The following is a 12,781-nucleotide window of genomic DNA, read 5'->3' on the forward strand; positions in this document are numbered from 1 at the left end:
CATTTTTATGACTTTTTTTATTTTTATTATGAACAGCCTTCTTTGCATATTACCACCTTCATGTCACTTGCAAACTGATGCTTTCTCAATTCACTGGGGAAATAAAATTACCATGGATCAACTGTCATTCCACCCCGCCCCACCTCTTCATAGAACTGTAAAATATGATGATCTGTGGCTTTCCCCCCACCTCCTGTTGAAGCATCAGTTTTACTGGCAAGCATTATGTACACTACCTATCAGAATAATGTTCTAAACTTTTTTTGGTGGCACAGGATACTTTTGTGAACAATGCAAATACAGCTATAAACTATCAGAATTTTGCTTATTTTCCACGATAATTCTCACACAGTGAGTGGTTAGCTTTGAGAAGCTTTTGGCTAATGAAAAACATGCTATTATAATGAAAGGCAGTGTTTCACTATAGAGTGAACTGTACTTGGCCAGACATAATGGAGTAACATAAACATCACCTACCCTCTTGGAACCACTTGCTGGAAAATAATATAAATGCGAAAAAGCAGTGTATACAAGACTAAAGACAATATTAGGAAGGTGCAAAAAGAATCAATTACTAACTCCCAATAAGTGAGTTACCAAGAGTAAATATTTTCATGCTGTCCCTGTCAGGGGATGCAGTGCTACTTCCGAGTTAAAAAGAATAATCTTCTTAATATATATCCATACAGTACCTCTCTTTTAATTCCGAAACATTTTAAATTAAACTTGTACTTCATTTGCCACAGAAGCAATTTTTTCCTTTCTACATCAATTTTGGAACATAAAGAGCTCATAACAACTGTGGGAACAGGAAGGACTATGTAGCCTATTCCATTTTCCTCTTTTATCTTGCTATTTCCTGCATGCACTGAATTCCTTCTTTCTTCCCCATTACTGGTTTGCATCAAAGACCATGATACATTTATGTATTAAGTCCATAAACTGTATAATTTAAAAGTCAGTTGGTATTCTGTGGGATGAAAAATCAGTATTATGATAGGAAGGCCAACTTTTGTCTTTGTCAGCATTCAAAATACCACATGCCACACAAATACCAATTTAAAATAGACTTAAAATAGATTAAAAATTACATTAATACTATATTTTGTCATAAAAGCAACTACTTTTTTCCTATTGTGTTCTGCTTTAACCATCTAGATCAGGGATGGCAAACCTCTGTCCCCATGAGAACCAAATGTGCCTTAGGTGCTCATCAATGCAACAAAACTGAATTCATAAATAAAATACATTTTGAGGAACATTCTGAGTTACACATATGTTTGATGGATTGCATGGGACCTGTGGATCACTAGTTGGACAACCAATCAGATCTAGCTAAGCATGCTTACTTTAGAAGGAATAAAAACTAGATGTAAAACATGCTGATATATTTTTGTTGTCATAATTAAATGCAAATGATTTGAGAGAGAATGTATATTATATGATACAAACTGAAAAATCACATCATTGAGAGTCACAATAAATATACCTTTATTGGCATGAACATGTTTGTACAACTTCCACAGACTTTCTTCAATAGCTACCATATAAAAATAGCTTGGTATTTCTCATTATATTGAAAAAATTTGCACAGGAAATAGTAAATAACATTTATAATCTCCTAAGTTCATTAGTTTTTAGCTTTACTTCACACAAACGTTTGCATCCAGGAAGAAACTGAACAAAAACAGATATAATACAGCCATGCATGTTTTTAATAAATCTCAAAGTAGCATGATTTTTGATTGCAAAAAAAAAAATAATAAATAATAAAAAAATTAAAATAAAAAAAAATTTTAATTCACCGGATGAATCGTACTTTACTGGAACCAGAAGGCTAGTTAAAAAAAAAAAAAAAGCTTAACTTTGTAAAATTTTAAAATTTTGACTGAACATGGATTCAAAATACACTATACAGTATTTAGTTTTATCTCCAGCAGTATATCGAACTTGCAGTCTGGACATGATGTAACAGTAAAGCCCTTAAATGTGGAAATTTAAAAAAAAAAATATATATAAACATTGCAATAGCAATATTGATGATGTACTTCTTCCAGCTGCATGACACAAGGACAACATTACATTATTTTCGTATGTTATTAGTCCTTAATTTTCAATGTTTCTGAACCTCTTCTCAGAATAGAAAAATGATTGCTTGGCTCATGAATAAAACCACAGATACTCTATTAAATATACTACTATTAACAGTAGATTATAATCATAGGTGACAGCAGAGAAACATTTTAGTCTCTTTTTTATTTATCTTCTATTTCATTAAATGAAATAGAACTACTTGATTAAATCTGTTTTCATTAATACTTATAAAATTCTCCAAATCTTGTTTAAAATTCCTGAAGTCTTAATAAAAATTATAATTTAACTTATTCAATGCTCGTTACACAATACAATGCAGTTTCATAATATGGCGTAGGAAAAATTTGCATTTAAGAGTATTACAAAGTGAGCAGAAATTGCATAAGATTAATATACAAACAAATTTACTTACTGCTAATAACAAATATTTGCAGAATATAAGAAAAACTATTACTATAAGTCATAAGAACACTGCATATTCCTGCAACAGGCAGAAACTAAATTAAACTTAACTAAGCACCATAATGTATTAATTAATAAATGAAAACCCATGTTTTATAACTAGGAATTTGTCTTTAGTAGTTCTTTTGCAATATAATACAATTTTTATTAATAAATTCATTAAAGACAAATTCCATTATTTTGTATTTAAAGCAGAACTTTAATTTCTACTACTGGGTAGGCAATGTTGAATACTCATATTTGCATAGATTTATTTTCACCAATATAAATAATAATTATCATGGAACTGCTGCATCATTAACTGTAAGGAAAATAGCACCTGACTGTGACCAACACCTGAAGAATGACAGCCGCAAAAATGACTGGTTATTTCAGGATGACAATAATAAAAATAAAACTGATTTAAATAAAATACTAATTTAAATATATCATAATCCATGCATTAAAACCTGCTGAAAACGTAATAAAAAATAATTAAAACTATGTGAGGTATTAGAATTATAACATCCTAAATTTTAAAAGATGAACATAATTATTTCATTATTTTTGTACTTTGTACTTCCACACAGTTCTTGCTTAAACTACAACATGCAAAGCATCTCATCAGCACAAGGACAGAATTGTCAACTAACACACCCAGCATGCTTTGTAATTAAATGCGCTACATAATCACTAATAGTCATTAGCTGCCCAGACAATTTATCACAGTGATCCTCTTGTATAGGCACATCAAATCATGCTACAATATTATCAACCAATATTAACCTATTGGAGAGAAACACCCAGAGGTGCCAATAGAGATTTGGAGATTCAGCATAACAGGAGCATGCTCGTGGGTCAGGCATGCAAGGAAATGGATAAGAGATGGGAAGTGTTGGAATGGTCCTCTTCACTGTTATAGCTATAGCAGAAAGATTAACAAATTTACATGATCATTTAACTTGAACACGATGCTACAAAATGGGGAAAAAAAAAACAAAAAAACATGCAGTTAAAACACAGCTACTTTGTTTAACCGTAATTCTTCAGCAAAAGTTCTTCACCCTTAATTTCTAATCAAGCAAGCCAACTAATGTTTTAGTATTTTGTTACTGAAAACAATTTCTCAATGTTGAAAGTGCATTTGGGATAATCCTTGTTATCCCAAAACTGTATTGAATTTCCTGAGATTTTTTTTCCCTTAGATAGAAAAAGACTATATTACAGAAAAAAAAGGAAAAAAAAAAAAAAAAAAAAAAAAAACTTGCAGTAAAATTCATTATATAATTATTTATCCAAATAAAACAGATAAAAAAGAAAGCTTGCATTCAATCCCCTTAATAATCTGATCAAAGACTAGCCCTTACTGAGAATATCTCATAAGGAAAACACTTTGGTGTAATTCACTTTAATTATCAAAAAATGATATACAACTGAAAAACTTTTAGCTGAAATGTTCAAAGCTCAAATTGGCTTGTCTGGTTGACATTAAAGAAAAAGGCCTTTGCTTTTCTATTATAATGAAGCTATTTATGTTAATCAATCACAATCTTACAAAATTTGAAATATCTATAAATATATCGCCTCTTAATATTTAATTAGGTGCTTTTTTAAAATTTTTTTTAGGAATGCTAATTGTTTTAAGTTGTTAGTGAAAGTTAGTTATAATGCAGAAAAATAGACAGTTTTGTTAGAAAAGCAGCAATAACAAAACTATAACAAACTATTACCTGTTTAACTAAATAAAAAAATTTAAAAAAGTGAACAGCCCAACATGTTAACAACATATTAAAATAAAAAGCATTCCCTTATCCCACTAGTGGAAATAAAACATAATAACAAGATGACAAAGACAGAATTTATAACAGAGTTAAATATGCTCCAAATATCTTTTTAATCTCTGGAATGGCTTAACCTGATGTTCCCAAATTAATTAAATTTTTCATTATAAAAGTCTTCTACTTAATATAAGTGTTTATTGTATTTTCACACTTTATAAGTGGCAGTTCACCCCAGTTGTTAAACTATTACAAGAGAGTTTTAATCATTATGCATTTTGACTAAACTAAGAATTAGATACGGCTAGGAAGTACTAATTCCAAATAATGTCTTCATCTAAGACAAATGCACTGAAAAATACCAGCAGATGTAACATCAGTAACATGCTATTTACTCTTAATAGTCTCATCGCTGGTGGTAACTGCCATGGTTGTAATTATTTGAAGGAAAGGCACTTGGGCCAGGGCTATGATGTGATGAGCCACTTACCCTAGGATAGGATGGTCTCCCACGACTGCCATGGCGCCTCATTTGGTTTCGCTCTCTGTCCATTTCAAGGTCTTCTAATCGTTGTGTTAAAGTCAATTTTTGCTGAATAGCTAACCTAAGCAGTGAATTCAAAGTTTTCTTTTCTTCTTCAGCTAAAGTAAGTTGTCTCTGTAACTCATCAAGTTGTTCAACATACTCTTCACACCGTGCAGCAAACATGGCACGTAGCGAAGCAAAAGTTGCTGCATCTTCCTTGAGTGCTTTAAGTTCATTGCGAAGCTTCATCATGGTTTCACTCACAATAGCCTTTTCATTCTCATACTTGCTCTTAAGATTTGCTAACGCCACCTCTGCAGTTTGCTTATTAGCTTTAAGGACAGTCCGTAATGTAGCAATCTGTTCCCGTTTAGTAGACAGCAGTGACTTCAGTTTGATAACTTGCTCCTGAAGATCATCCACTTCTGATAATGAAGAGCTACCCTGGGATTCAGAATGGATTACTTTCTGGCGACTTAGTTCAATGGTTGTTTCTACTGCTCGACGAAGGTGACGCACTTGATCATGAATCGTTTCCAAAAGTTTGTTGCACATTCCTGTATCAAGTCTTGTTTCTCCTCTACTACCTTCCTTCTGCAGCATTTTGAGTGAAACATCAGAGTGTAATTTATCTTTTAAAACCTCCAGCTTGTTCCTTCCAGAGTCCGTAGTAGATGACACATCATTATTCTTTGTAACATCATTTTCTTCTGTAAAAACAAACATATATATAATCATTTTAAATCAAGGATATTAAAATTACATTCTCAAACTTTTAATATGATTAATCTTCAAGAAATTAATTCTGTTAAATAATTGTCAGATTTGGGTTTGTCTTATGAAAGACGAAATTGGGGAACTTTCTGGGGAATTCAGACCCAGAAATAAATAAACCTGAATGAAGTGATACATCAATAGATATAGAGCATATTTTTACATAAAAAAAGTAATGACAAGTTTTATTTATGAATTCTTTTATGATTTTTTATATATTGTATATTTATAAATTTTATCAATTTTGATTTCATTTTTGACATTAAACTTTAAAAAAAAAATACTTAAGTGTTTTTTAATTTCTGATTAAAAATTAAAGGGAATTAAGAATTCTCTTTAAGAATTTTAAATTCTTAAATATAAAATAAATTAATATTTTAAGAAATTTATGTACAGAGTTTTCATGTATACGAATTTAAAAATTTCATGAAAAAAACCTGTTCATAGAGCCAACAACTATTGAAAATTCACTTTGGGAGGCCTACCCATGTATGGCAAAATTCACTCGTGAAAGGGATAATTAAGATCAACATGGTTTTGGGTGACAGCCTTGTTACCTTGGCCATCACCTTTTGTTTGTAGAAGATTTCAATGAATTTGGTTGTTAACAGCCTTTAATGCCTTGGGTTCTGGTGCAAAGATATCTTTAATACCCAAAAAAGATAAAATAACACCCACAAAACAGATTGCAGTGGTAATCTGTTCTGAACTTGTTCCCCCCCCTCCAATTTTTTCCCTCCACTTAATGTTAAAAAGTATAAGGAGAGCAACATAATTACAGTTAATTATTTTGACACAATGAATATAGCAAATACTGCAATTAGGGATTTAATTTTGTTTAGATATTTCATCACTCAAACTTTTTAACAGTATTTATGGAAGTACCATGTACACAGAATTGGACAAGTAGCCCTAAGGTCAAATGGTTGCATATAAAACCACAACTCATCAGACAGCACATATATATATATATATATATACAAAGGGTACTAGGAAAGTTTTGCAATATGACGCAACAATGAATCACAGGAAGCTGCTTGTTGCTGCATGTTGAGACATGTTCATACGTGCATAGTAGCCGCCGCGCCAAGTCGATGGGCCAAGTAGCCGCCGCGCCAAGTCGATTCATTAGTAGTGAGAGTGTAAAGTGCTTGCGATGGCATCGTGGTCACAAAATGAGATAAGGACAGTTTTGTGGTATAATTTCGTGCGTGGTTTAACCATAGACCAGTGCTTAGAAGAAATGACTCTTGCACTAGATGATGATTGTCCACATCGTACAACGATATTCAGGTGGTATAGAGAATTCCAAAGGGGAAATTTCACTCTGGAGGATTCTGAGAGGCCGGGAAGGCCACGAACGTCAGTTACGGAGGAAAACGTTACTGCTGTGAGGAAAATGCTTGACGAAAACAGGCGAGTGACCTACCAACAGATAGAGGATACTTTGGGCCTAAATGCACCAGCAATTCGTTCGATTCTGCAAGATCATTTGCACGTGAAGAAACTTTGTTCTCTCTGGGTGCCGCATCAACTGACTGAAGAGCAGATGACACGACGTGTGACTTGGTGCCGGGAGATGTTAAAAAAGTTTGATAAGGGACAATCTCGGTATGTGAACAACATCGTGACAGGTGACGAGACTTGGCTGTACTATTACGATCTGCCGACCAAGGCTCAAAACAAAGTTTGGGTCTTTGATGATGACGACACACCCGTAATTGTCAGAAAATCCCGATCTGTAAAGAAGAAAATGATAGCTGTATTTTTCAAATCGAGTGGAATTGTGGAACGTGTCGTTTTGGACACGCAGAAGACAGTCACAGCTAAGTGGTATACTGAACAATGCCTGCCTAAAGTCATTGGATCTATGAAGAACCTGCGGCCAAAGTCAAGAATGGACACCTGGTACCACCATCACGAAAATGCTCCAGCTCACCGCGCCAAAGCCTGCACCGAATATTTGACCACGACAGGACTGAAACTTCTCGAGCACCCTCCCTACAGTCCAGACCTTGCTCCCTGCGACTTTGCACTGTTCCCGCATGTGAAAATGAAGCTAAAAGGGAGGCGGTTTTCCAGTGATGAGGACCTTCTACGGGCTTGGGACAACGAGTGTGCTTTACTCCCTAGTGAAACTTGGCAGAACTGGTTTAAAGATTGGTTTCGGAGGATGGAGAGGTGTATTGAATGTAGAGGAAATTACTTTGAAAAAATTAAATAAACAAAGCTGTATTGCAAAACTTTCCTAGTACCCTTTTTATATATATATTAATCTTAAAATGGTTTTAAATTAAAAACTTTTTATATTATAAAAATTTATTTAATTTTAAAATAAAAACTTTTTATATTATAAAAGATTTATTACTTAATGTGGAAACAAAAGCATTCACTTTTTGGAGATATTAAAATCAGTAATCAGTTATTACAATTGAGAAAATGATTTAAACTGAAAAATTCTCAATAAACTGTGTCTTTTAATTTTTAATCAGCAGTTATCGAGATTTACTGAAACAACAGTTGATAAATATCAGGATTAACCTGTCCATTAAGACTTTCTAAAAAAACAACAATCAGTATATATATCAAAGTAAGCTGTCCAAGAGGTGGTAGATGACTTTCATCAACCGGTGAAATACCACCACTTTGCTTATTGGAGGCTTGAAGTGGTGAAACCCATGTTTAGTCTCTAGAGCAAAGTTTCCGGCATCCCCCCCCCCCCCCCCCCCATACTTCTCCTTCAACCCATGCACGGTACTAAGTACTATAGGTTTTGATACCTTTCGTGTTTGGGGTTTTCATAAAAAAAAAAAAAAGTGTAGATCACCTGAGCAGAGATGATGATGATTATTATTATTATTAAAGGCCATATGTTACAAGGAAGCCTGAGGCTTATGCTGCACCAGCCAAAAAAAAAAAAAAAAAATTGAGTTACCCTAAGAGAGAGAGAGAGAAGTAGGAAGGAATCACCAAAAAAGAGAAGAATGATGATACCCAGCTCAGGACTCGATGCACATTTTTTGTACATCATGCACACTTCACAGCTAGCACAGTGATTATAATCACAGAATGGGAAAATTGCATTAGTTTGAATCCCATAAAGACAGGAGGAATTTTTATAAGCATTTTTCACTGTTGCTGAGTTAGTTGCAAGGGATGCATGGTTTTTTCTCCTGGTAACTTGGGTTTTTCATCCAACAAAACAGGCAAACTGATCACACAGTATGTGCAATTTATAAACATTATATACTGGTGACTTATGGCTGCCTCAGTGCTAATTCTAAAATAAATGCTTCTCTGCTAAAACAAACTGCAGAATTCAGGGGAGCAGATCCAATCTTCTAAACAATCTGTAACACATAATGGGCTGCCTATGTAAACTCTTTGAAATGATACAAGATATTCAACCTCAACTGCAGCCAACATTGATTTCCTTTAAGGTACACACTTTCAGAAGCACAGAACATTTTCTAGATGTAAAAATAAAGATATTTTCTATCCCTTTCACTCATAACACACAATCACTCTCTGGTTAACAAAATGAATACAACACAAGTACTGGGATTACATTGAAATCTAAAGCAATAATAGCATCAAGTTTGTACCATTAAAAGATTTTGATGAAACAGTTAATGAACTGCTTCATCTAAATATAACATGTTTTATTAAATTAAAATATAACATGCTCCATGTTATATTTCAATTTTAAAAAAACCTCTGAAATAAATTCAACTCTCCTCTTTGGGACCAGTATGTTTTAAGTTATAAAAATGAAACCTGCCAGCAAAGAAAGCTCCTGCCCCCTTCCCAATCTGTAATCCCATCTACCTTCCTATCCATTTCTCCTCCTCTCATCATCACTTTCCTTTTCTATTTTTCATGTTTCTATTTATCATATATGTTTTTTTTTTAAATTCATTTATGGTTCTCACATAATACCTCTTTTCATGTAATTAATGGACATATTTACATCACTTTGATTGTCAGGTACTTTAATTTCCTTTCAATCTCCAATACAAGTTGTCCTCCCCAATCAAAGATTGGCTTCCAATTACCAGATTTTTCAGAAATTGTGATTTTCATTTTCAGTGAAGCTGAAACATCAGAGTGTAATTTATCTTTCAAAACCTCCAGCTTGTTCCTTCCAGAGTCTGTAGTAGATGACATGGCATCATTATTCTTTGTGACATCATTTTCTTCTGTAAAAACAAACATATATACAAACATACATATATATAATAGGTATCCCTACCCACATAAGCAATTGCTGAATGGTAGTACCATACTTGTTGTTTATACTGATATTGTTCTGGAAGCTATTAATTCTGTTGATCACACATATTTGTTCTTAAGGAATTTGATTTCTCTGACAATATATTTATAATTAATTGGTCTTTTAACCAGTTATTGCAATCAATTGAAATCTTTAATTTTTTTTCATTAGTCTGCTTATTTATTATTAATACTTTATATTTTAACACTGTTCCTGGGTCAAAAAAGGAAATTCTACACATTGTGTCTGAGTGCTGAATCAAGTTATGGGAGGGGGGGGGGGCTAGTGAGATGACTTGTGAAGTTTTTGAAGCAAGAAAAAAAGTAACAGAACAGTTTGTAAATTTCTTAAATAAGCTCTGGGGGATGTTTCAGGTCACAAAAGGTAGCTGAATGATTTACAGATATGAGAAAAAGTAGAATGACATCCCACTCTACTTCAACCACTGGGTTCAATTATTGATCCACTCATCCTAGCTATGAAATAATTTTATATGTATGATGAAATGAACGTAGGTGTTGTAATGTTGGTTTCAATTTGTTTATACACTTTCATTTAATGATTTGATAAATTTTTATTCTTTCAACAGAAGTTATATTCCTTGTAGCATATTACTGAGTCCTCAAGGGTAAATTTAGAGGGTTTGAGATTCTAACTACTGCCATTATATAACGGGTTTAACAAATGCTTTCTTCAAATGATTCTTCATGCATTAAGAATCTGCAGATAAATGAACCACTAGGTGGCAGTGATCACAGTGTGCTGAAGTGGGATTTACTCAAAGAGGTAACTACCATTAGGGGTAAAGGGAAGGGTTATTGCTTCCGTAAAGGCGACTACGATGGACTGAGACAGTATTTAAATTCTATACAGTGGGACCAACTGATGATGTTACCAACAGCAAATTCAAAATGGGAAGCATTCAAAGAACTTATCTTGGAAGCTACTAGGCTTTACATACCAACTAAGAAATATTGTTCAAGGTTTAGGCCAAAATGGATATCAGATGAACTAATGAGGCATATGGCAGAGAAGAAAAATGCATGGGATACTTACAAATTAACACATGACACAGAAGCCTATGATAGATACAAGTTGATATGCAACCAAGTTACAAAGGAGGTTAGGCAGGCGAAGGCAGATTACGAGAAATCCTTGGCAAGGGATGCAAAGAAAAACAGCAAAGAGTTCTTTACTTATGTAAACTCTAGAAGGAAGGGGATGAATCAGATTGGTCCACTTGATATTGATGGGTCAACTGTTGATGATCCTGCTCAGGTAGCTTACAAACTAAATGAATATTTTGCATCGACATTCACACATGAGGAGTTATTCAGCAAGGGGAATGCCAGAGGTGTATTCAACTCTAGCAGTAAGCTACAGAATCTTGAAATAACTGGGAGTAAAGTGGAGGAGAAACTGTTGAAGATAAACACAAGAAAGGCACCCGGGGTGGATGGGATCTATCCAGTTATATTAAAGGAGGCAGCAAAGGAAGTAAGCAAACCCTTAGCCATAATTATGAGAGCTTCCTTGGACTCAGGGGAGGTACCCATAGACTGGAAATGTGCAAATGTGACCCCAATTCACAAAGGAGGATCAAAGGCTGACACAAGTAATTATAGACCTGTGAGCTTAACTTCTGTTCCAGGAAAATTAATGGAGGCACTGGTTAAAGAAGCACTGCAGGATCATTTAGACAAGACTTCAGTTATAGCTCAGACACAGCATGGTTTTGTTAAGGGGAAGTCTTGCCTGACCAACTTGATTGGATACTATGATGCAGTCACAAAAGAACTGGATGCAGGGAATAACTTTGATATTATATACTTGGATCTTAGAAAGGCTTTTGATACTGTTGCACATGGAAGACTGCTACACAAATTGGAGCAGTGTGACATTGGAGGCAAATTGCTGCTATGGATAAAGGGGTGGTTGAGGGGGAGAAGACAGAGAGTGGTAATCAATGGACACTGCTCATCGTGGACTAATGTTATTAGTGGAGTCCCTCAGGGCTCAGTGTTGGGTCCATTACTGTTTTCTGTATTTATAAATGATATTGATGATGGTATATCAAGCTTAATGTCCAAGTTTGCAGATGATACAAAGGTTGGCAGGGTTGTCAAGGACACTACTGACACTATGCTGCTGCAACAGGATCTGGAAAGGTTGAGCAGATGGGCTGAGAGGTGGCAAATGAAGTTTAACATTGACAAATGTAAGGTACTACACATGGGAAACAGCAACCCCAGAGCAACGTATCAACTCTGTGGTACTACACTGACAGTGGTAGAGAATGAAAGGGACTTGGGGGTGATTGTGCAGGCAGATATGAAGTTCTCTGAGCAGTGCAGACGGGCTGCAAGAGTAGCTCATGGAGTATTGTCAATGATATACAGGAATTTTTTCAGCAGGGATAAGGAGGTGATTATTCCATTGTATAAGGCAATGGTCAGGCCACACCTAGAGTACTGTATACAGGTCTGGAGGCCTCATTTCAAGAAGGATGTAGAGCTGCTGGAACGAGTACAGAGAAGGGCAACAAGATTAGTGAATGGAACAAAGGGGTGCTCTTACGAAGAAAGGCTTAAGTTTTGCAAATTACAGTGTCTGGAGACTAGGCACCAGCGAGGTGATCTGATAGAGGTGTATAAAGCCTTGAATGGTTTAAGCATGCTCAATGCTGATGGGATTCTTCCTCTAGCTCAGAAAAATCACCTGAGAGGGCATAAATTCAAATTGAGGAAAGACAGATGTAGGATAGACGTGCGGAAATTTGCCTTTAGCCAGAGGGTGGTTGGTTGGTGGAACAGACTGCCATCCCTTGTGGTGGAGGTTGATAGCCTAAATAAGTTTAAGGCTCAGCTGGACAGGTATTTTGAACGAACAGAGGGG

At 34.7% G+C, this 12,781-nt stretch overlaps 1 protein-coding gene across 3 annotated transcripts in view; it reads right to left on the bottom strand.

Moving 5' to 3' along the window:
* Positions 1–3,059: 3,059 nt before the first annotated feature.
* The window catches only part of BicD (Microtubule-associated protein Bicaudal D), a 180,472-nt gene continuing 170,750 nt past the window's right edge, over positions 3,060–12,781 (bottom strand). Inside the window, exons 11-12 of one of the 3 annotated variants that reach the window (XM_090370923.1) lie at positions 4,804–5,549; positions 3,060–3,457 (exon numbers count right to left, since the gene is read on the bottom strand). In XM_090370923.1, the coding sequence (XP_090227049.1) occupies positions 3,452–3,457; positions 4,804–5,549 (752 nt within the window). In that variant the 3' untranslated portion in view covers positions 3,060–3,451. Of the gene's footprint in view, positions 3,458–4,626; positions 5,550–12,781 lie in introns of those variants that run through there. The other 2 variants (XM_090370925.1, XM_090370924.1) reach the window with 2 other exon arrangements.

Source organism: Mastigoproctus giganteus, chromosome 3 (genome assembly GCF_048544385.1).
Source record: "Mastigoproctus giganteus isolate SK-2022 chromosome 3, ASM4854438v1, whole genome shotgun sequence".
Lineage (NCBI taxonomy): Eukaryota > Metazoa > Arthropoda > Arachnida > Uropygi > Thelyphonidae > Mastigoproctus > Mastigoproctus giganteus.